Source organism: Besnoitia besnoiti (assembly GCF_002563875.1).
Source record: "Besnoitia besnoiti strain Bb-Ger1 chromosome Unknown contig00007, whole genome shotgun sequence".
Taxonomy (NCBI): domain Eukaryota; phylum Apicomplexa; class Conoidasida; order Eucoccidiorida; family Sarcocystidae; genus Besnoitia; species Besnoitia besnoiti.
Window position 1 is genome coordinate 115,349 of NW_021703915.1, and position 21,891 is coordinate 137,239.

At 56.2% G+C, this 21,891-nt stretch overlaps 2 protein-coding genes across 2 annotated transcripts; one reads left to right on the forward strand and one right to left on the reverse strand.

Moving 5' to 3' along the window:
- Positions 1-1,258: 1,258 nt before the first annotated feature.
- Positions 1,259-12,622, forward strand: BESB_070470 (ferlin family protein; the record flags this gene model as incomplete). Its single annotated transcript, XM_029365420.1, has 21 exons — positions 1,259-1,663; positions 2,418-2,633; positions 3,174-3,426; positions 3,704-3,864; positions 4,288-4,474; positions 4,908-5,253; positions 5,474-5,555; positions 5,823-5,948; positions 6,354-6,415; positions 6,717-6,963; positions 7,404-7,679; positions 8,035-8,100; positions 8,218-8,301; positions 8,575-8,964; positions 9,173-9,280; positions 9,594-9,723; positions 10,079-10,320; positions 10,815-10,945; positions 11,239-11,374; positions 11,729-12,051; positions 12,313-12,622. 21 exons carry the CDS (start codon positions 1,259-1,261, stop codon positions 12,620-12,622), a joined length of 4,281 nt encoding a protein of 1,426 aa, XP_029217904.1.
- Positions 12,623-15,608: 2,986 nt separating this feature from the next.
- Positions 15,609-18,857, reverse strand: BESB_070480 (uncharacterized protein; the record flags this gene model as incomplete). Its single annotated transcript, XM_029365421.1, has 1 exon — positions 15,609-18,857. One exon carries the CDS (start codon positions 18,855-18,857, stop codon positions 15,609-15,611), a length of 3,249 nt encoding a protein of 1,082 aa, XP_029217905.1.
- Positions 18,858-21,891: the final 3,034 nt, after the last annotated feature.

Consider the following 21,891-nt stretch of genomic DNA (forward strand, 5'->3'; position numbering starts at 1 on the left):
CTGTCCGTCCCGGCTTCTATCATCGAGTTATTTCATTCTTCCTTTGTTTCGACAACGTGCGCCCGCTTCCTTCCACGCGAACTGTTCTCTCGCAGCTTCCGCACGTTGCTGCCGCTGCAGTTCCCCTCTTTCTGCTCTTCAACGTTTTGTCTCGTGACATGTCCAGGCGCTCTGGAGGGCGCTGTACTGCCGAGCAGATTGGCACCGCGCAGAGACGTTCTCGTGTGCCGAGAAGTTCAAAGCGAGTCGTCCTCGCCCTTCCCCTTATGCTGCCCGGTTGCTTTGGGAGGGACGAACGCCGTCGGCGCCTCAAGTTCTGCTACCGTTTGGGCGACTCCTTGCGGCTCCCCTCTTCTGCGGTTCCTGTCACTGACCGTTCTCGTTGTTTTCGCTGTTTCCTCCCCCGCCTCTGTTCATCCCGTGCCCCGTTCTTCGCGTTTGGACACTGGCATCTTGACATCCGCACCTGTGCTGTCTAATCGTTTGCCGCTTGTTATATGCCTTGCGAAGCACGATCTCGTTGCTGAGAGGTTTCCGCAGGTTCACCGCTCCTGCTGTGTCGCGCGAGGTTGCGAAGGGGGGGGACGTGCTGGGCAGACATGCCTCGGACCTGCCCCCCCGCGGCTGCGCTTCCCTGCGAAAATGGCGACCGTTTTGGGCACCGCTTCTTACTGAATAGCGGATGTTGTGCGGCAAGATGACTCTGAACAGACCTGTCTGCTCCTGCCTTGGTCGTGGCTCTGCGTCGACCTCTCTGGCTGTTCAATTTCGGTTTTCTTCCGCATTGTTTTTCCACCCGTGTCTTCTCCTTCGTCCCCGACTGCACTGCAGAACTGCCTCTTGACCGAATGGGGGTGGAGTCCTGCGGTCTGTATTCAAGCGGAGAATCGTCTCTCTTTTCTGTCATGGCGTTCCTTCAAGTCGTCACCATTCTGCAGCGTAAGGGCCTTTTCTGTTCCTCGCAGCATCCGTCTCGCGTGTGTGTGCAGTCTCTCCGCTAAGATTTCTCATTTCCTGCTTCTCTCGTTTCGGTTTCGCTCCTTTCCGGCTCTCTTGGAGCTGTGCGCTTGGCACGGTCTCGTGTTCTGCTGGTCACGCATCCGAATTCCTCGGGAGTCTGCAACCTCGTTTCGCCTCTGCGGCGGTCGCTGAGTCGCGGCGCCCCTCTTCTTTCGGTTTTGCCCGGGTTTTCACTACCGTCTTCGGGTCGCCGGCCGCCCCGTCGCCTGTTTGCGTCTTCTTTCTGCGCGTTGCCAAGATGGCGGCGAAGCCGATCCAGTACAATGTCAAGGTGGACCTACACGAGGTGAAGGAGTTGTCGTTCCGCGAAAATGTCGGCGACAAAGAAATCGTGCCGAATCCGTACATTGAAGTCACGGTGAACGGCGTGACCAAGACGACGAACCAGAAGACGCAAGTCGTCTCAGCGACGTTCAACACTTCGTTCAACTTCACAACGTATCTGACCGCCGAGGAGTTCGCGCGGAGCTACGTAGAAGTCGCCGTCTTGCACAAGTACATGCTGATCGGGGGCCTCGGCCTTCAAAGCGCAGACATTGGAAAATGCGTCTTCAGTTTCGCCTACATCTACGCGAAAAGCCAGCACTGGATCTACCGACAATGGGTGACTCTCAGAAACCTCGAGCAGCCGCAGGAAACTGCGGTAAGCCAACCGGCTGAGCTGTACACCCTCAACAACAGAGCCGGCCCTGCCGGAAGCGCACCCGCCTACGGACACATAGAGATACGGAGCTGCACACGGCGACACGTTGTCCTCCAGTCCTCGGCCGTCTCCCGGCTCAAGTTCTAAACTGCTTTCTTTACGGTCCTCTCCGCTGCTTGAATCTCTTTCGCTCTCCGTGCGCCTCTCGCCCCCGGACGCCAGACGCTCGGCCTCTTGGCGTGCGCGCTCTGGGCTGAGGCCTTACATATCATGACAGTCGTTCACTTGAGTCTTCTCAGAGGGTTTTTTAGTGTATGTTTTCTGCAACTACCAAAGTGACCACATATCCTACTCAGTTAAAGTGACGTATTGCGGCGGTGCGGAAGATCGACTGTCGACCTTCCGCTACGCGCAGATACGGAAGCCTACGCACATGGATGCGTGCATGCATGTGATTCGTATCCTGATCCAGCCGTATCCATACTTGCGTCACACTGCGGTAACATGGCTGCGCATCGGCGTCGTGTGATTTCATCAGTTGCCCTTCGCTTGTCTTGCAGGTCTGGTTCCCCCTGTCTGTCCTGCCTCATCACATAGTTCCACCCTGTAGTCTGAATTTTAGTTCCGGGTCGAAGTTGTACCGCTCGTGCCACCGTCTCGACTTGTTCTCTGGCGTGCGCCTTCCGTATCGTAGGAGATAAACTATCTCGGTGTGCTCAATGTGGACGGCCCCTTTCTGGTCGGTGTCTCTCAGGGCCTCCTTCTCATCACCGTCGGCGTCTTCGGCCCTGGTGATGCGATGCCGGTCGTCGACGAAACAGTTGTGGTGCTGAACGAAGGGGGGGATCGCACGAGTCAGGATGTGAAGGTCAAGCTGACACACTACAACCTGTCGGTCAACATTTATAAAGGGCAGGACATCCCTGCGGTTCCTGGCCAGTTCTCGACCGTTCTCGAGCCCTACGTCAAGGTAAGTCTGAGGGAAAGCGCATAGAAACGGTATTCGTACATCCTACTGGTGGAGCACTGTGTGAGCCTTCTCGCTTCTACTTTCCTGGCGTTTTTGGTATTCGTACATCCTACTGGTGGAGCACTGTGTGAGCCTTCTCGCTTCTATTTTCCTGGAGTTTTTGGGGATGAACGGCTAGCGGGGCAACGCGTACTCGACGGCCGAGCCGCAGGACGCGCCGATAACTCTCGGGCTTACAGTGTGCCATGTTTGGACTGCGAATGCCCAAACACGAGGGCTGCCGTTTCCTCAAATGTCTGCGCAGACGTACATGACTCCGGACCCTTGTGTCGTGCATGCTGTCGTTTTATCTGGCTGCGCATGTACGTATACATATATATGTATATATATACGTGGCCACGCCCACGTCTGTTCCGGTGGTCCATCTGAAGACCCTTGTCTGTCGCTCGCACCTGCACATGCATGAATATGCAGATCTAATTATTTTTATGAGGATTAACTCGAATATAAATGTGCGTGTTTCTCCTTTCTTCCTGTCAGGTGAAGCACGGAGGTGCGGAGCTTCAGACGCGGCCTCTTCCAGACTCGAACCCCGAGTGGCTCGCCTCGATTTCCGTTCCCGCATGTGTCCCGTGCTTCGACGGAAACGTCCTTGTGGAGCTGTGGAACGGCCAGCCGTCTGCGACGACTGGGGGCACGCTCATGGGGACCGTCGTTCTCGACTATTTCCAACTGACCAAAAATGACCTTCCGCCGAGGTGGTTCAACTTCTACTGGAGACCCCCGACAGAAGGTAAAGCGGCGGCGGCTGGGAGAGGAGGGACAAACGCGCGATACCTCGCTGTCCGTTTCTACAGCAGAAGGGAAGTTCGCTTCGTGGGGGGGGAGGGGAGGGGGCGGGAGGGGGGGGGGGGGTACAGGAGCCAGAGACCCCAGCTTCGTCTGCGTCGTCCGCGTAAAGCGGCGGCGGCTGGGAAAGGAGGGACAAACGCGCGATACCTCGCTGTCCGTTTCTATAGCAGAAGGGAAGTTCGCTTCGTGGGGGGGGTTTTACGTGCTTGTGCTTGCAGGTCTTTTGGGCGCTGTGACGGACATGATGACCTCTGCGGATTTGCGACAGCCGATCGAGTACGGAGGCAGAATCTTGTTGAGTGCCTCAGCCGCGAAAGTCCAGACGCCTCTCCCCATGGGTGTTCGCCCTGCGCGCGCGACGCCGGAGCCGCCGACTCAGGTGAGCAAAGGCATACATGCCTGTCTATATAAGACAGGCGTGCGAGCGAACCAGATTGCCATCTGGTGGTGAATACAGCTGTGTTACCCCTCCCGGACTCCTTCGGCTCGGGACAGTATCAAACGTGTAGATGCGTATGGCGGCCCCTGACGGGCTATTTCTGGACTCCGCACTAGTCAAACGGATACGGAATGTAGTCGATTTTATCTGCTCGCGGGGGATTCATGTGAATGCGGTAATTGCCGCCTCCACCCCATCTGTCGTCAGTACATGTCTAACTCCCTCGGATGCGCAGTCGGGACGCCTTTCCACTGTCTCTCTTTTGACCCGCATTCGCATGCCTGCTCCTGGTCGGGTGGAGTCGCGTCGAGTGGTTGCGGATGAACGCGGACGCCGCTTTTTTTGTGTCTCCTGCGCCTGCAGGAGTGCGTCTGGTGGATTGATTTGTACGAGATGACAAGCGCAACGGGCTACACGTCTCAGCTGCGGGTCGAGATCGCTTTCGGTCCGCACACCGTTCGGACGGCGCCTCTAGATGCGAATGCGATGGGAACGTATGTGATTGACAACGAGACAGGGAGGATGCCTGAACAGAAGATCTTTAGTCCAGGTATGTGCGAAACGCCGAGGACGATATGCACAACCGAAAAAAAAATACGGCATTGCAGTGGACGCAGCACGCCGGAGTCCACTGACCACCGGACGACACACGCGTGTCATGCGCGGCAGAGAGATAGCGCTTCTTTTTTCCCCTCTAACTTCGCTGTTGAGCCTTTCCGAATCCGGGCTCCCTTCGTCCCACCTAGCATCTTTGGAAGGTCGGCTGTCCATTCTTTTCATTTTTCCTCTTTTTACTGGGCGTATGCTTCATTCGCTCCGCCGTCTGGCGGCGACTGCGCATATCGCTACAGTAGCTTGATGCCTCGCAGCAGTGCTCTCAGGGCGAGTGGTACCTGCTTCCTGCGCCGAATCCGCTCCTGTGTGTACCACGTTTGCTTCTTTCCTTCTGAACCATACTTGTTTCGTTTCTCATCTGTGTTCAGTGGACGAGCTGCAGGTCTGGGATGTGACGATGTACGTGTGTTCGCCGCCGGCGACGACTGTCGCGGCCGGCATCGCCGACGTCTCCAGTTGGTTCACCGGCTGGGGGGGCACTCCAGCCCCGGCGGCGGGCGCATCCTCCACCGCTCCGGCGGAGTGGACGCGCCTCGCGTGGGTTCGAATCCCGTACGACACGAAGCAGTTCCAGAACGGCAAGCCGCAGTGGCACACGCTGCGCTCGCTGGACGGCACCAGCACGGAGATGTTCTCGATCCTCATGGGCATGGAAATGTTCCCGACGAAGGCGGGAAAAACGCGCTCAGAGCGACTTGAGTACAGGCTCGCCAGGTGAGCACACAGCCGCGACACGGGCACGACAATCTGGCAAGCGACCGGCTCGCATGGCTGAGAGTAGCTGCGCGCCTCGTGTGCTCAGGCTTGTCCAGGCAGGCGTGCGTAGGCCGCGGCGGAGGGGGCCGGGCGGCGCGAGTCGCTCAGGCAGACGAACGCGACGCTGCAGCCGATGTGTTCCCGCCACGGCTGTCGTGTGATGCGTCTTCTTGCCCAGGTATTACTTCCGCGCTCTCATCTATGAAGGTCTACATCTGCCTGCGGTCGGCTACGACGTCTTCCCAGACCCGTATATCCGAGTGAGTTGTCATCGGCACGCATGCGTATATATAAGACATGCCTGTTTCAGCGATGTACCATGAATATTTGCATACATGAAGCATGCAAAAATTCATTGGAGGAGCCGTGCGGCTGCTGCGACACAAATGTTAAGGCGTGGTGCCTTTAAGTTCCATTCAGGTGAACTGCCGTGGAGCAGGGATATTCATTTCTGTGCACCCGTTCGACTGCAGCAGCGCGACGTGATTTCACGGTGTTTCGATGATGAACACGATTCGTTTTCTCAGGTGGAACTCGGAAGTAAGATGCTGCGCACGACAACGATTCGCCAGACGCTGAACCCGTCTTACTACGAGGCATACGAGATCGAGACGCGCCTCCCAGAAAACATCACCCTCGCTCCCGATATCAACGTGAGGCACACGCAAAGTTTCTCCAGGCGACACGAGCAAATGCTTCAGCGTCTCCTCAGTACATGTCTACATATTCACGCGTACGAATTCATTTGTATGCGTATATTGCCCACGCGGATGCGTAGAGAGACGACTGCGTGACTAGGTGCAAGGCAGCCCATTGTCAGAGGCAGGATGCTTGTCCCACAAACACAAACAGACGCCACTGTGCCTCACTCCGCGTACGCATCAACATATCTTTCCATCTGGGAGCCTCCGGGGTGATGCACACACATACAAGTATTCGAGTACATCGCCCAGTATAGACTGCATGCGGAAACTGTGGTCACGTGCATTGGTGGCTGCCTTTCTCGTGGCTGAAAACCGCGTGTGTCTGGCTGCCACCTTCTTCCTTCGTGCCTACAGGTCGATGTCGTCTCCGAGTCGAACTCCATTCTGTCGTCCGATGTCGTCCTCGGATCCGTTCAGTATGTCTCTAGTTCGCCAGCAAGCCAGTCGTTTCTTTGTATATGTCTATATTGCATGCGCTCTCCGCGGGAATGGGTAGGAGTTGTGGGAGAGAGCCAGTTTTCTGCGTTCCGGCTACGTGCATGTGCGCGCTCTCGGCTGCTTAAGATGTGGAAGTAATTGCCCGTGACCTAGTTATGATCTTATATTCTTGTCGTGCTCGCGGCGTCCGGCGGACCGGTGCCTGCGTGGTCAGCAGCTTGAAAGGCTTTCGCGTGGTTGGGGGCTTCACTTGGCTTCATTTGCGTCGTGGTCGTTCAGGTATCCGATTCAGAAAGTCCCGAAAGAGTGGAAGAAGGCGCCCGTGTGGCTGCCGCTGCAGTCGAAGGCCTACCCTCGGTGCAAAGCCAAGGTGCTGGTTGCGTTTGAGCTGGTGCCTGCTGAGAAGGCAGAAGACGACACGTATCCATTTTTTGACGACATTCGACCTTCCACCAAGGAAGGAAATATTCGCCTCTTCCTTGTCGGCGTTCGTCTCTACAAACCGCTGACGCAGCCTTTCGTTACCGTAAGCCGCAACCTAGAAGGCAACTGCGCTTCAAGACTTTCCGTGACGCGCGGGTTTCTTCTCACGCCGCCTGTTGTCTCCATCCCCGTCGCATCCAGGAGCTCCGACATCGCGCGCCGGCTCAATAAGTCGCCAGCGCGTGTTCAGCGAAACCTGTGCTTAGGCGCGCGGCGGCAGGGCATTCGTGGTGATAAGTGCGCGGACAGTAACTACATGACCACAATATATCAAAACTATGCTTGTTTGCGTGTTTCGATCCGCAGTGAGGCCTGCGCGTATTGCATTCATAGGCCAGTTCCTGTTGGCTTCTTCTGAGAGATGAACAAGCAGAATGCAGCCCGCGGGCGATGCGCCGCGTCTCAGGCAGTGGACCCCTGTGTGGCTTGTCTCTGCAGCCCCCACAGTCCCTGGCTGTTTTATTACCGTTTGCTGCTGCGCAGGTTTGCTTCGGCCGCGACGTCGAGGACACTTCGCTGCCTTTGTGGTCGCAGCAGTCGTCGGCGCCGCGGACGGGCGAGGGCGGCAACTGGAATTTCTTGGAGGAGTTCAGGGTCTCAGTGTCGCTGCCGAAGCGCATGCAACACCATTCGTTTCTCGAGGTTAAGGTTCAGGACAAAGTCCAGGGCATCGGGGGCGAATCCATGACCGACGTCGGCATGGCCTACATCACGCTGAACCCGCTCCTGCCTTGGCTCGACAGCCGAGAGCAAACAGAGGTAAGGCGCAAGCTCGTACTCAAGTTTTCAAAGAGCAGAGAGATGACTCAACTATTTTCACAATTGACCACCTGCGACCGCGTGCCTCCGTCATGCGTAGACTTGGGAGAGGTGTGTGCGCTCGCCCGCATATACATGAGCACGCGCGTGTGTTTTTGTAGAAAATGAAGCAGACAACCAATAGGTGGATATTTTGGTGGGCACTTTGCAAGGCAGCGAGCGACTCCACGCTGCTTTTCGAGTAACTTGTGGTGTCTCGATCTTGACCCAGAGGACTTGAATCAGAGTGTCCATTGCTCCTGATCTCGCCAGTGCGGTATGTTTGTGTGTTTCTCTGACTTCTGTGCTCCTGCAGTGCCTGGAGACTTTCAAACTTCAGATGCTCGAGGAGGTGCTGATCGAAGACGCTGAGAACGCGCGAGTAAGCCGCCGTGCCGCAGGCTGGGTTTCTGGGATTTGCTAGGTGCGGTCTCGTTGTGAATCGCTTGCAGGCACGGCCTTGTGTCTCTGCTGTTTCTTATCTTGTGCGTGGTTGCAGCGCTCCACGGAAGGCGGGGGCGCCCGGAACGCGGTCGACGCCGTTGACGAGGATGGGGTACAGAAGAGGGAGATTGCCGCTGCGGTAAGGCGCTCTTATCGCCTGCGTTTCTGTCGTCTTTGCTCCTCCTGCTGTGTACACCGTCCACCTTTTCATGCGACTCTGTTCCGCGCGCGTCCTTGTTCGTCTGCTTGCGTTTCGCCCCTCCACTTGTTCCTCCGGCGGCCCAAGAGTGGGTATGCGGTTCCGTCCTCGTGTCGCAGCGCTTTCAGCCTGCGCCGTTTCGTGAGTCTAGAAGAGTGTGGGTGCTCGCGCATGCGCTCATGCGCTCACGTGTTTGCCTTCCCGGCGTGTCAGGAGCGGACGCGGAAGATGGCGATCCCGTACAACGACCCCGACGTGGCGAACCTGAAGATTGAGGAGCCCGACGATTATGTCTCCTTCCAGGAGACGAGGCCGCCGGCTGGGACGCGGCCGTCGCGCGAGCCGTCTTCGCGGCACGACGGCGGAAAAGCGCCGAGGGACGGAGGGACGGGCGCGCCTCTGCGCGGCGCCTCTGGAGTCGAGGGAGGCGAGGCGCCTGGAGAGGCGGGAGCGAACGAGAAGGACGACATGCAAATAGGGCGCCAGAACACCTCACCAGGCGAAGGGGGGGCCGTAGGAGGTCGCCGCGACGCGATCGTTACAGGCTCGGTGCAAGGCGCCTACGGCTTCACTGCTGAGCAACTCAATTTCATGCTGACAGTGGTATGCGCCGGGACGGTGAAGAGACGAGAAAACCCCTACAGGCCCCTGCCGGAGTCGAGGCGACAGACACGAAGAGAGCGGCGGGAACTGCTCGAGTGCAGGGATGAGGGGGCACAGTGCGGGGCGGTCTGGGCGTCAAGAGCGAGGAAACGAAAGGTTAGGTGGCGTTCTGTGTTCATGTGCGTGCCCTCTGCTTCGTGTGTCTCAGATGGATGAGGATGACACAGAAGAGATGATGCGCGACGAAGTGCCCTACGAGCTGGAGGCCGATTTCACCGTCGACGACCTTCCGTACCTTCGAACGCCTATCTTCAGAGTGAGGGTAGCAGTTCGCGCCCAGCATCTTTCGCGTCGTGTTTCTCCCACATGCCCGCGGGCGGGTGGCTTGAAGGTGGAAATCCATGCGGCCTGCAGCGCCAGTGGCCTTGAGAAAAGCAATAGATATGTCGCGTCTCCGCCCTGTCCCCTGTTCTTTCGACATCAACGGTATCTTTTTTCGTGGCGGCAGTCTCTGTCACGACCCCCGTGTCTGCGTCATGGGAACCTCGAATCGTGCTTTCTCTCACTTGCCTCTTCGCCACACGCACTCCTCGCTCAGATGCCGTTCGCGCGTGGCTGTGTATCTGCAGCCCACCGACGCAGGAGTCCCGGAGACAGTCGGCTACTTAAAGTATGTATGTCGCGTCTACCAGTCCACAGACGACGGGCAAGGGGCGGAGATGGATCAGATCTGCAAGAGCCTCATCGAGACTTACAACTGTAAGGGGCCGTGGAAGGGAGTACCTGTCTGCCAACCAAGACTTACTTCCATAGGAACAGATGTGTACCTATGGATGTACGTCTATTCGTTCACCGACAGGTGCACACACGTATGTGGAGAGACGCGTTGACAACATATGCATGCAAATACGCGTACACACATGTCTACATATATGTATATACATTACATGTTTGCATAGTGATTCGTGGAGCGGTTGCGGCATGGATTTTCGGTGTGCCTGCATATGCTTTCCGCGGCTCGGAAAACGGGGCACTTTTGCTCAGGTCGGCGCACATGCAATCATTGCATTCTGGAGCACCTGAGAATTTGTTTCTTGTGCCTTGTTTTGGCCAGCGACGAGAGACCTTGTGGTGCGCGCGTACGTGCTGGCGGCGCGTGGCCTAGTGCCGCCCTCGGGTGCCTCAGATATTCAAACTTACGTCTGGATCTACGACAGCGAGAACGCCGTGACGCTGCCGGGGGGGCTGTCGTACAACATTCGAGACACCGGCTACGTCAAGAAGCAGGGTTTCAAACCCGAATTCAACCGATGCTACAGTCTCGCCTGCTCGTTGCCAGAGAACTCAGTTGTCCAGGTAGGGCTGGATGCTGGCGACGACAGTGGATTGCCCGTTGCCAAACCCTGCTGCCACATATCTGAGCGACATTCAAGGCACTACATACGGCTGAAACACGAGACAAGAGACTACGCGAAATATTGATAAATGGACGCTTCAGTTGTGCAGCGCGCGCAGCGGTCGCGCTGGAGATCCGCGTGCGCCTGCGGCTAGTTATCCGTCTGCACTGGGCAAAGCACGTATAGGCAGATCGCGCGGACATGGCAGCTCGGCCGCTGGAGGGTTTCCTCAAGCGTCTGTCTCGCCGTGTTCGTAAAATTGACTCCAACAGGTGTGTGTGTGATACGTGGACACACGGATGTGAGTCCGGGCGGGGGTGCTTCGTGTGAGGGCTGGGACAGGAGACGCGTGCTCAGTTGCCTCCCGCAAGCGTCGGAGGCCAGGCGTTGCGCCTGTGGGCTCGGTGTCGTTCAACGCCTTTCGGTTTCCTCGGGCTCTCGTTCTTCGAGCAGATTGCGCTGATGAATATGGGCCACCTTTCCGACGAGTGCATTGGACGGACATATTTGGACGTAGAAGACCGTTTCTTCAACCGGAAGGTGGAGCAGATGGTTCTTGAAGAGTCTACGCCGATTGAGCTGCGGTAGGGTGGTGAATGAAAAGCAGAGGCCCCATCCCTGCGGCCTGGGAGCGCTACATGACGATCTACAGGCATGTGTGTAGATAGATGTGTTTGAAGCAGGTCTACATATGCATGCGGCTTCGCCGGGGGGATAGCGTTTGCCTCTGTGGACAGCGGTGCGTCAGATCGCTGTCGCCAGTGCCTCCTGAATGCACCGGCCCTCGATGGTCGTCTCGCATTCGCGTCGGAGACCCAGGCTGCTTCATTCTGTGTCAGCCTCTGAGTTGTTGGTCGCGACTCTCGCGCATATTCAGGACACTGAAGAACGAAGGCAGCACAGTGTCTCACGGAACGCTTCGAGGATTTTTCGAAATTATGCGCTCGGAGTACGCGCAGCTTCATCCGCCGTACACTCTCGCCAGCGCTGAGCCGGATGAGTATCAACTTCGAGTACGGAGAGAGCAGACGCATAGGCGTGCTGATGAAAATGTGATGCATTGGGGGGAAAGGTTGAGAGGATACTGTGTGACGGGAGTGAGCGCTGTAACATGTGAACGTCAACGCAGGGGTCCTGCTTGGCTGTTCACCGCAGTCGCGGTTGGCCGCGTTATAGCTGGACGGCAGAGGGGGACGCGTCATCACGGACTTCTGGCTGGTGTTTCAAACACAGGGAAGTCCAACCCTGAATAGTCTCGCCTGTCAGCGACCACGGTGGGGCGGGCGCGGCTCGAGTATTCTTCCCGCTTGCGCGTGTTTGTACCCTCAGGCTGCGTGCTCTCCCCCTCGCTTCTCTCTGTTTTTCAGGTTGTCATCTGGCGCGTAAAGGCGGTGCCTCTGGACGACAACTCCTCGATTTCGTTGTTTGTTCGCACAATCTATCAACTCGAGGAGTCGTCCGAAGTCGTCAAAGACACCGATACTCACTACAACAGCAGAGATGGGACTGCCGTTTACAACTGGAGGATGGTTTTCGACGTCTTGATTCCTGCCCAGATCCCCGTGTTGAAGCTGCAGATCTGGAACTACGCTCTTCTATCCTCCACAGAGCCCATCGGAGAGTCCAACCTAGACCTGACTGCTGACTTCTTCAGGGCCAGGAAGAGGCAGCAAAACTATAGAGTTCCCAAGTACGCAGCAGCGCGGAGTCCCCCTACTTGGCTACCTGTATCTCTTTGTCTGTGGTCGTGTATCGGGGTATTTATAGGACCAGTGCGTGTGGTGCCCGTTAGTGAAACAGTCCGTCTAGCCTCCGGTGATTTGTGTCCCTGCGGTTTCCGCATGCGCTGCTTCCCGTGTCGATGCGACTAGCGCTAACACACTCGCACGTTGGTTGGTGGTTCACGCTGCCTCGCGTGCGATTTGTGTCATTTTCTACGGCTCCTCTGCAGAATGTGGGTGCGCTGCTCCCATCCGGCGCACAAGGGGAAGTTGCGAGGATCGATCGAGATGGAAGCGTCCATTTTGCCGCGAGAGGAAGCCGAATATACTCCTGTGGGCAATGGACGAGAAGAGCCAAACCGAGACCCCTTCTTGCCTGCCGTTACGACGAATCGAACCTACGTCGACTGGCAGCAGATCGGCGAAACTGTCGGCGCGGCCAGCAACGCGATCATGAGTGGCCTCAAGTGGACCGGTGTGTGGATGGCCGTCGCGGGAGTCATTGCGCTTGTCGTTTTCGTCATGTTTCTGCTCAAGTAACGGAACTGCACAGAGACACCAAGCGAAGCGATTCACTCCGTCACCGGTGCTGCACATGCGTCTTCGCGTGGAGTGCGCGAGCTCGGGGTCGTCGCGTTGCTACCTCTGCAGACCGAGATGGGGGGGGGGGGGGCGGCAGGGCTTCGGACAACTGTATCGCAAGTCGGGTTTTTACATTATCTTCGAGCAATACAGTGGGAAGGGAACGCTGTCTAGAAATAGGGAGAGCTCAGACTAGGCAGCACCTCCGAGACCGCGAGGCGCGGCAAAAACACGACTATGTCGGTGTGCACGAGGCGCTCCAGGTTGCTTCGACAGAGGTTTAAGCTCTATGGTTTTCTCACTCGGACGATCCGTGGTGTCTTGTATATAGATATGTACGTAGGTAGATAGTTACACGTGCTTTTGGTTCCGAAGGCCGAAGGCGTGACTGCTGTGTCCTTACTGATTCTGGTTTGCTTTCGCGAGAGACGCATTCAGGGACGCCCGTGTGGCTACTCCGAGGATCTTCCGGCTGTGTTTCGTGCAAAGCATTGAATGACTCAGGGGTCCTGCTTCCTGCCACTTGGCCTACCTTTGTGCATCTTGTCAAGAGCTATTTGAATTGTTGCAGCTATGCTACCTGTGTGGAGAGAGACGGACGAAAAGATAGCGATATGCTGTGAACTTGTATTTTTGTGGCATAGCTGATGTCTTCCCTCCGCTGTGTGCGCGTCCGTGTAGGTGTCATGTTATGCATAGTCCGGACAGTTCGTGAAAAACCCGAAAAGTTTTTTTCGTTTTGCAACTGGAACTCCTGGGGTCTTGTAGTACCTCGCGAGACTGGAGTGGCACGGGGCTGCGAAGTATGATTTCCGGTCTCCTTATCTGTCTGCTCAGCGACCATTACGCGGGGGGAACTAAGCTCAACGGAGGCACACATTTGTAGATGTTGAACCGAACTGCGGATACGGTTAAAGTGAGGGGCTTGCAAGAAACAGGCCACCTAGATCCTCCCTGGGCGGCTATATCCGTATGTGCGTCATCCGGATCCAACACGAGGGCGCTTCTCATCCTAGGAGAAACAGAACAATTATCTGCTAAGTTGCTTATTTTGTGCCTGAGGGCTGCCAATACACTAGCCCCGATGTCCTCTAGAGGCAGAGTTACAAAGCTCGAGCGGTGCTGCCGCAGGCGACCACGTGCACGTCGAACTATGTATGCGTGGAGAGCCAGAACGTGACCTTTATTGACACGAAAAAAATTCGCATGCGAGACCCCGCAGGGCGCCTCACGATAAAACCGTCTGAGCTCGTGCTACGGATTCGAGAGGTAGTCAAATTCTTTAATTATATTTAGAAAATTAGGATTCAGTTAATTGGTTAAGTAATACTATTATTGATATTGAAAAAAATATACTGCAAATCAAGAATTTGTTTCTATTTGAAAACTGTCATGTTAAAGAACTTTCTGACAGAAGTCTTTAAAACTTTATTAAAAACAAGCAAGTTGAACCCTAAAATTACAATTTTTCTATTAGAAATTTTGTGTTATTGACTGGCGGATATGAGGTGGCCGTATGCCCTTCAAAGACACGCACTGCTCGCCGGGTATGAATACTTTCACCAGTGCCGAAGGTGACTCCACAAATCAGAACAACAGTAGCCTTTCAGCAGCTCACCGAACTTCTGTCGGGTGAGGGAATGTAACTTGTTTTCATAAGCATTTCATCTACGAACCTAGTCAGGAAACTTCGATCGTAAAACCTGCGTCCTATGGGCAGATACGACCTATTTTCACCATTTGTACTTTAGGGAACAAGAACACGGGACGGCTTCCAGTATTCAGAATTTTTATACAAGAAACTCTCATGATGGCGCCCTGGTACGCTTCGGCATTCCGCACCACGAACCAATAACCTTGCCCGTTGCCTCGACGGTTTTTCAGGCATGAGAAGAAGCCTCTGGTAGCAGACATCCTCGTCCTTTCGGATGATCCTTTGCGGGGAGCCGCTAACTTGAGAAAAAGTGGTCCGATGTAGTTTCCTTCCGTATAAACGCTCGTGGAGACCTCTATTACGTGCAAACGTACAAATATGCGTGCAAGTTTGACGCGTACCGTAAGAAACGATGTGCCGTGAGGTGGTTAGACATCGCGGCGCTGAAAATGATGCGGTGTGTCAAGTGCCGTTTTGGACGTCAACACTGAGGAAGAAACCGGATTGCGAAGTTGAGCAAGCGACGCTGTCGTGTTTGGATCATGTAACACATCTTTTCCCGCTGAAACTCGATGTCTCTCCAGGAACCCTGATGCTGGTACCGAGTGCTCCCCGCTTCAACCAGTGACTAACTACTATACTAGCTTGCTCAAAAATGTACCACTGAACCTCCCAGCACGCGAGGCTGCACAAAGGTTCATCACTTGCGCTTGACGGGGTCCGCGCTTGCCCGTGCGCAGAGTACCCTTTGTTTGTCGACGTTGTATTACACAAGACGTCATAAAGGAACGAGAGTATGCGTCTGTAACTCCTGACGGAACTGAGGGCGGAAGTACACAACCATCTGCATTGCCTGTTACCAACCTGATACGAGTTTGCACCCAAACCTCTGTACACTTCGGCGAACTCGTTTACGAAGCTTTCGCACTGTGCGGGACGAGGAAACCTGCATACTGATGGTTTCCTGGAAACCGACGAATGCCCGTCTTTTGAATCATAAAACACACCGGACAATACCCCATTTAATCTGCTGCATGCCGTCATCCCCTGCCACAAAACATAAAACAGGCACTTCGATCCCCCGTACATAAATGTGTGCCCGGAGTCTTTTTTTCCGCCATTGTACAGGATTGCAGGAAAAATACCCTCTGACCCGCGCGCGCGCCTCCGAGGCGTCGCGCAGTGTCTGTGCATCCACGAGACCTCGCACGAGCTCGAAGATTCGTGTAAAAAACATTTCCTGGGTCCCTGAAGGTGCAAAAGATGGTTTCTTCTGGCTCGTGGCCCGTGCTAGCGGGACTCGAACTCCTGGCGCGGAGTCTGCAGGAGTCGCGCCTGGAGGTCACTCGGCACAGGGTCTTCGGGGCATTTGCACATGTGGAATTGAACTGCTAAAAATCTCGCTTCATCAAGACCAAACTTTGCCACAGGGAATCCCACAGTCTTGGCTTTTCCTTTTTCTTTCCAGCAGGTTCTCACGAGATTTCTGTGGGGGTCGAACCACACACCTCTCGCTTTCGGATATTTATTGAACTGGGCGGGAGTGGGATTGCAGAGTAGGCCTTCCTTCTCTTGCGGCTCTGGAATCAACTGGTGAACGCGAAACTGGCGCTTCGGCGGACCCGAAGTTGCCCGCGCACTCCGTTGAGGTTTACCTTCCTTCCCAGTGGCTGACGGGGAAAATGCCAGAGGCAGCGCGTTTTTCTCTTCTGATCGTGCTCCCTCACAAGGCTGGTTGCTCCCGACTCCATTGCTGAGCGCCGCGGTATCGGGCTGTTGCAAGTCTCCGCCGTGAACTTGTTCGTCTCTACTTGCAGCCACAAGCTTGTTTTTCCGAAGCGGAGACGTCACACGCGGCCTTTTGATGTCAGCATGCTCGCCTTCAGTAGTTTCCCCCGAGCGCAGCCGTTTGCCTTGTCGGAGTCCATGGTCTTCTGCGATCTCCTCCGAATGTTCGCCCGCCCGATTGTGTGACTCAAACGACGGGACAGTGCGCCCTCCACGGAGCACAGAGAGGCCTGAATGTGACGGTGAAGAATTGTGTTGAGTCATCCGACTTCTCAGGGGCACGCCTGAACTTGTTGTGAACTCAGCAACAGACGCTGCGGCAAACTGGGCTGCGCCATCTTGAGAACTCAGTGCCAGCGGAACTCCAGCTCGTCTTTTCCTTGCGGCAGCAGCAAAGCGCGTGAGCATCGCGGGCTCCTGAAAACTTGCGCTTCCAGACGCAGACACTCGAGCTAGGTCTCCCGGCAGCTGAGTGCATCTGCGGGGTGCCCCGTTGGTCTGGCGTGCGACTGAGAACGAGTCGACAGTCTCCTCCTCCCACGACGAAAATCCTGCGTCCTCCCCGTTTCTGCCGTCGTCTTTGCGGACCGACCGGATACTCCTCGAGGTCCTCCGCAGAGACCCGTGAGCAGCCGCTTCCTGTGCTAGGCGCGCTTTCGAAGTGTCAAAGTGACGCCCCCAGCCTCTACACGAACTCCACGGATCTGCTGTCGCTTGCCTCAGCGCACTCCGGCATGGGGCAGAACTGACATCCGCCTGAACCTCTCCGGCGTTGCCGTTTCGGCTCGTCGTGGCTGCGCTCCCGGTAGACGAGATGGAGGATCGCCGCGACTGATACCGGTGACCCGTTTCTCTTTCGAACTTTTGCAGCCCCTGGCTGCCCCCACCAGCCTTCGCCTTTGCAGGCGCGGCGGCTGGCGGGTTCGTGTTGGCCTCGTACAGTTGACGCTCAAGCTCTCGTGCCCAGCCCAGGGTGCTGGGGGGCGCAGTGACCAGGAGCGTTGACACCCAAGAGGGATGACCCTCGCAGAACTTTGAACAGCTACACACTGCGCAGCCGCACGCGAGACACGAAACGTGGCCCCCGTACCGCGCAGCCTCCCGACGACAAAAATCGGATTTTCGCGTTTCGTAGAGCTCTTCCTCCGTCAATTCGAGTTCGTCCCTCCCGGCTAGCTGAGTCCGAGTGGGGAGCACCTGCATCGACGAGGACGTGTTTGGCAACACACTAGGAGGTGCTGGAGGACCAGAACTCTCTACGGTCGAGCGGAGCCCTGCAGGTCGCGAGGAAGTCAGACTTTCTCCACTGTTACGCGCCCGGGACGACAGGGGAAATCGCATGTCTTCGGGAGGTGAAACAGATCTCTCTGAACGAGTATCAGGAGAATGGTAATGCAATGGACCACGACTGCCTTGGAGACTCCCGCCTTCAGTAGAAGGACTTCGTGGTGGAGGTGCGGCAGCTGTGCGTACGGCAGCCGCAGTTTCTTCGGCGTCTGTCTCCACAGAAAGCCCACACGCGGGGCGAGACAGCTTCTGGACGTAGTAGAAAAGGACGTTGAAGTCTTCGTTGGATAAGCTTTTTATCCACGCGCCAATGCTGTCCTTCGCATCCGCCGTGAGCTGCTTCTGGTGCGACTCGTTCACGTACTGTATATCCTTTTGTTGAAGCTTCTGAAGCACATCGACGGCTTCGTTTTCGGTCCGAGACGCCAGCGGGGCGGAGCGGCGGGTGGGAGGGCTTGGCAGCCGCGCAGAAACGGATAGTGAGTACCCAGGGCCTTCAGCTAGACCCTTTTGACCTGCAAGAAGCTGAGGAGTTGACGCGAGAGACGAGCGCCGATCAAACGAGACACGGTCTGATCCATTGTGAACTCGCGGGGACGATGCCGCGCTGCCTGATAGGCGCGTGACCACAGGCTCAGGAGGGCTGCGTGAAGGGACGTGGCGCGGATGGGAATGGAAGGAAGCAGGCTCAGATGAAGAAGAACTCAGGCAAGGCCCTTGCTTCCGCTCAGCACAGTTAGTGGTCACTCGTGACGACGACGGAGAGGGCGATGGGGTCAGACGAGGCATGGGAACCGATGAAGCGATGGTGCCACCAGTTCGAGGTGACAGGACGCGTTCAGGCAGAGAATTATCCTCGTCCGGATTTTTTATTGGCGCCGACACAATGCAAAGTGACGATCCCCCCGATAGGGAGAAGGCAGGAGCCAACAGGGGAAGCGAAGCCGAGTCGCCGGAACGCACGTCCTCGCCTCCTTCTAGGTGAGCATCTGAGTTGGAACCACGTTTGCTGCCTTCACACAAGGCAGAAGTGTGTCCTTCAGTCGTGCGCTCTTCGACGCCGTTTGACCGGTGACGCGTGTGGCTTGAGCCCGGTTCGCCGTCGCCGGAGGATGCCGCCACATCCGCTGACGGATGTCCTTCGTTCACAGTTTCACGCGTCTGCAAACAGACTATACGCGAGGGGAGTTCGACATCCGTGAGAGGCGGTATGGCTTCCTTCTCTCGACGGGCGGCGCACGTCTTTTTCGGAGAGCCATGCTCGCTGCTACCAGCGCTGGTCTGACACCCGCTGGTGCTCCCAACACTGGCACATCCACTGCTTCCCCCGAAAACCGTTTCACGATACGAACAGTCGTCCATCGGGAAGTGCCCAACTCCTTCCTTGCCAAGTTCCGGAGGGGGTCTCACAGCGGGGACTTGTGTGGTTAGCTGCCCTTCTGGGGGAGCCTCGGCTCGCGTCATCTTCGGCCGTCTCGTTCACAAGTTCCCACCAGTAGCATGAGAAGGACTGCATTCAACAGGTGGATACAATTCGCTAGGATTTGATGCAAGTGACAAGTCAAATTCAAAGACAGGTAGGAGAGGCACACCTTGTGCCGGCAGTCGAACGGCGGCCGTCGGAAAGGAGAGCAAGCCGCCATAGGCAAGAAAAGAATGTGGACGCGTCCTCGTACTCCAGCTGATCTCGCCTGGCTGAAGACGAGCAGCGAAACAGCAAACTAAACCCTAAATCCTCGAGTGAAAAAACCGGGTCACATTTTCGAGGAAATGAAAAGACCAGGCTTGTGCGTTAATGAGCCATGGCACCCAGAGGCGCAAGCCGCGACGGCAACCGGCAAGACGACGTCTTTATGGGAAGGAGGAGAAGCGTGAGAGAAAAGTTCGGGACGGCCCCTTGCTGCAGTCCTCAAACTTAGGTGTCAGAGTACATTCATAAAAACTCAAGAAGATGTAAATGTAGACACCTTGGAAAATTACGCTTGACAAGACCACGCGTCAGAAAGCTTGTTCGCCTCATGGTGCTCGTCTGCACTCGTCTGTGTGAGAAGGGAGCAAGTGAGTCATGAGGCACGTCGCGATTCAGAGTTCCCACGATAGGACTGGGCGAAAAATGAAGCTGTGGAGCGCCGGAAAAACCTCTGATACACTGGGTTAAGATAACGAAGTTCTTTTCATGTTTTCCCACGGAAAAATGGGACGCGAGCTCTCGGTCCGAGCCCGCAACGGGCGCGCGCATCGAGCGGCGATGACGCGTTGCTTCTTGACACGCGACACAACACACGTGGAGCACCAATCAACTGCAAGCAAAAAACGCTACGACAAGGTTGGACTACAGGCGCGGCAGAGTGTGCCCCCGGTCTCATGCTTCACCGTTTACGAGGAAAGAGCAGCAGAGTGGCTGTCGGGGCCGCTTTAGTTGTGTGTGGCAGCGCAGTAACCCGTCCGCAAGCCACTCCCCTCGGAATGAGCAGACCAGGGAGCAGGGCTGAGCAAGGTGAGCGCTGGACCCGCAGCATGCATATCGCTCGTGTCACGTGACGCACCATGTCTTTGGGCAATAGCCTGTGCAGGTGTAGCAAATCTTTGCCCGAGATTGGACAAATCTGCTCCCGAAGCTGCTGCGTAGGGCTGTGCTGAGTGAACCGCAAGACGTGCGAGGCCGCAGGTAGCGCGTTCCCCGCGAGCCGCGCCGTAGCACGGCCAGCCTCCAGTATCTGGCGGCAGAGTTTGGACGCGTCCAGAAAAGGTAGCTTCTCGAATCCCGGGGGGGGGGGGTTGCACTCGCGGCGTTTCCTCCTGAAAATGACAGTACCACTGAAACGAGCAGACTTCTCGGGGCTTACTCGTCGGCGCTTTCCGGAAGGCTTACCGACTGGCACCCAACCTACAAGGGGGTTCCGCATCGGACGCCATTGCAAGCCGCGAACTGTAGACAGCCCCTGGTGCAAGCAGCGGGGCGCCACAGGACCCCCCTCGCGCCACGGCGTCCTATCTGGGAGAACAAAACTGGATTCGCATTCAGGCCACCGAGATGCTGAGGGAAAAAGAAGCTGACTGAACAGACGGCGCCGCTCGAGCCGCGTCGATCGGCGGTGCGTGGACAAAATACGGCAGGGACCGGACTGGGCGCCCCCCCCCGCCGGCGCCCGGTACACAACCGCGTCTGAAAAAGAGGCATTTGCCCGTGCGCGGAACCTCGGATACGGCAGTTCCGCTTGGAGTGTCAGAGGGGTGCACAAGGGTTCTTTTTATGCGTCTCTCGACGTAGACGTGCTGTCCCCTCAGATCTGCGGTGCAGTAGTTGAGTAACTATAGCTGGAGTTATACATACCTCGAGACATGTGGATTAAGATACACAAGAAGACGAAAGAAGCAGTTGTTGCATGCAGCATCCTAAATTCCCATCCTGCTGCCACCATCACCACGTGGACGCAGCTAGAGGCCACAACCTCTTTGTTAGCCCCGGTGCATACACTCACGCAGCGGCCCTCGCGCCGTTGCATTCAGTAGCCCGACCAGTGCCGGCGGACGATTGTCGGTTGTCCACGCAGGGAACTCCTGTCAGTTCTGTGAAACTCGGTGTGGCCCCCGGTTACAACTGTCAAGGGTTCTTGCTGCGCGCAGTCTGCTTCCAGTTCGAATACAGAGGACTATGCAGCCCCCGCACAGTCTGCTGTCCACTCTTGCTCCATCCTGTCGAAGGTTGCTGTAGCTAGATGCGCGGGAAAGCAATCAACAGAATCCGCTATCCCGGTGCCGCTGGCCATTGCCACGCGGTAGTGGGATATACACATCAGGTGGAGCCAGCACCGCTTTCTCACAACGCCACGGGGCCTCAAAGCAATGCAGCTATCTGCCCCTACCGAGCAAGGGTGTACATGTTACCTGGCTGTCTGAGTAGAGCATAAGTAGGATACCAATCGTCGGCTGTGGGAGGCATTTTAGCCCAGATGCAGAACCAGACAGGCGCGCCTGTATCTATGCGAAATCGGCTTGGAACTGCATCCCACCGTGAAACTCTGCGCTGTATCAGTGTAACCTCGACCAAAGCGGTAGTCTACATGATAATGAAAGTATTTTTTTCTGCAGCGGATGGTGTGTTGCTGTGAGATACGCTGACCACTGCGCTGGTACCTCAGCCAAGCAGATCCATACAGTTAGGCAATAGAGTCTGTTTGAGCTTCCATGTCACTCAACAAGGACGACCATCAACATGTCCTGAAGCCTATTGAGGGTGGAGTTAGGAATCCTTACGAACGCTACGGACAGTGCGCTTTTTTCTGACGGCACCTTGCGGAGCGCACATTGTGGAACCAAGGACGAAAAAATTACTCCTTGTCTCCAGAAAACGTAATGCAGTGGAGAGATTCCGATATTCGAAGCCGGAAACAATGCCATGAATTGAATAACCAGAAGGACGGCAGGTGCGATGGAAGGGAGGGCAAGCGGTGTGGCGCTGTTGCCTACGTGTGTTGATTCAGGTCTCAGCATGCAC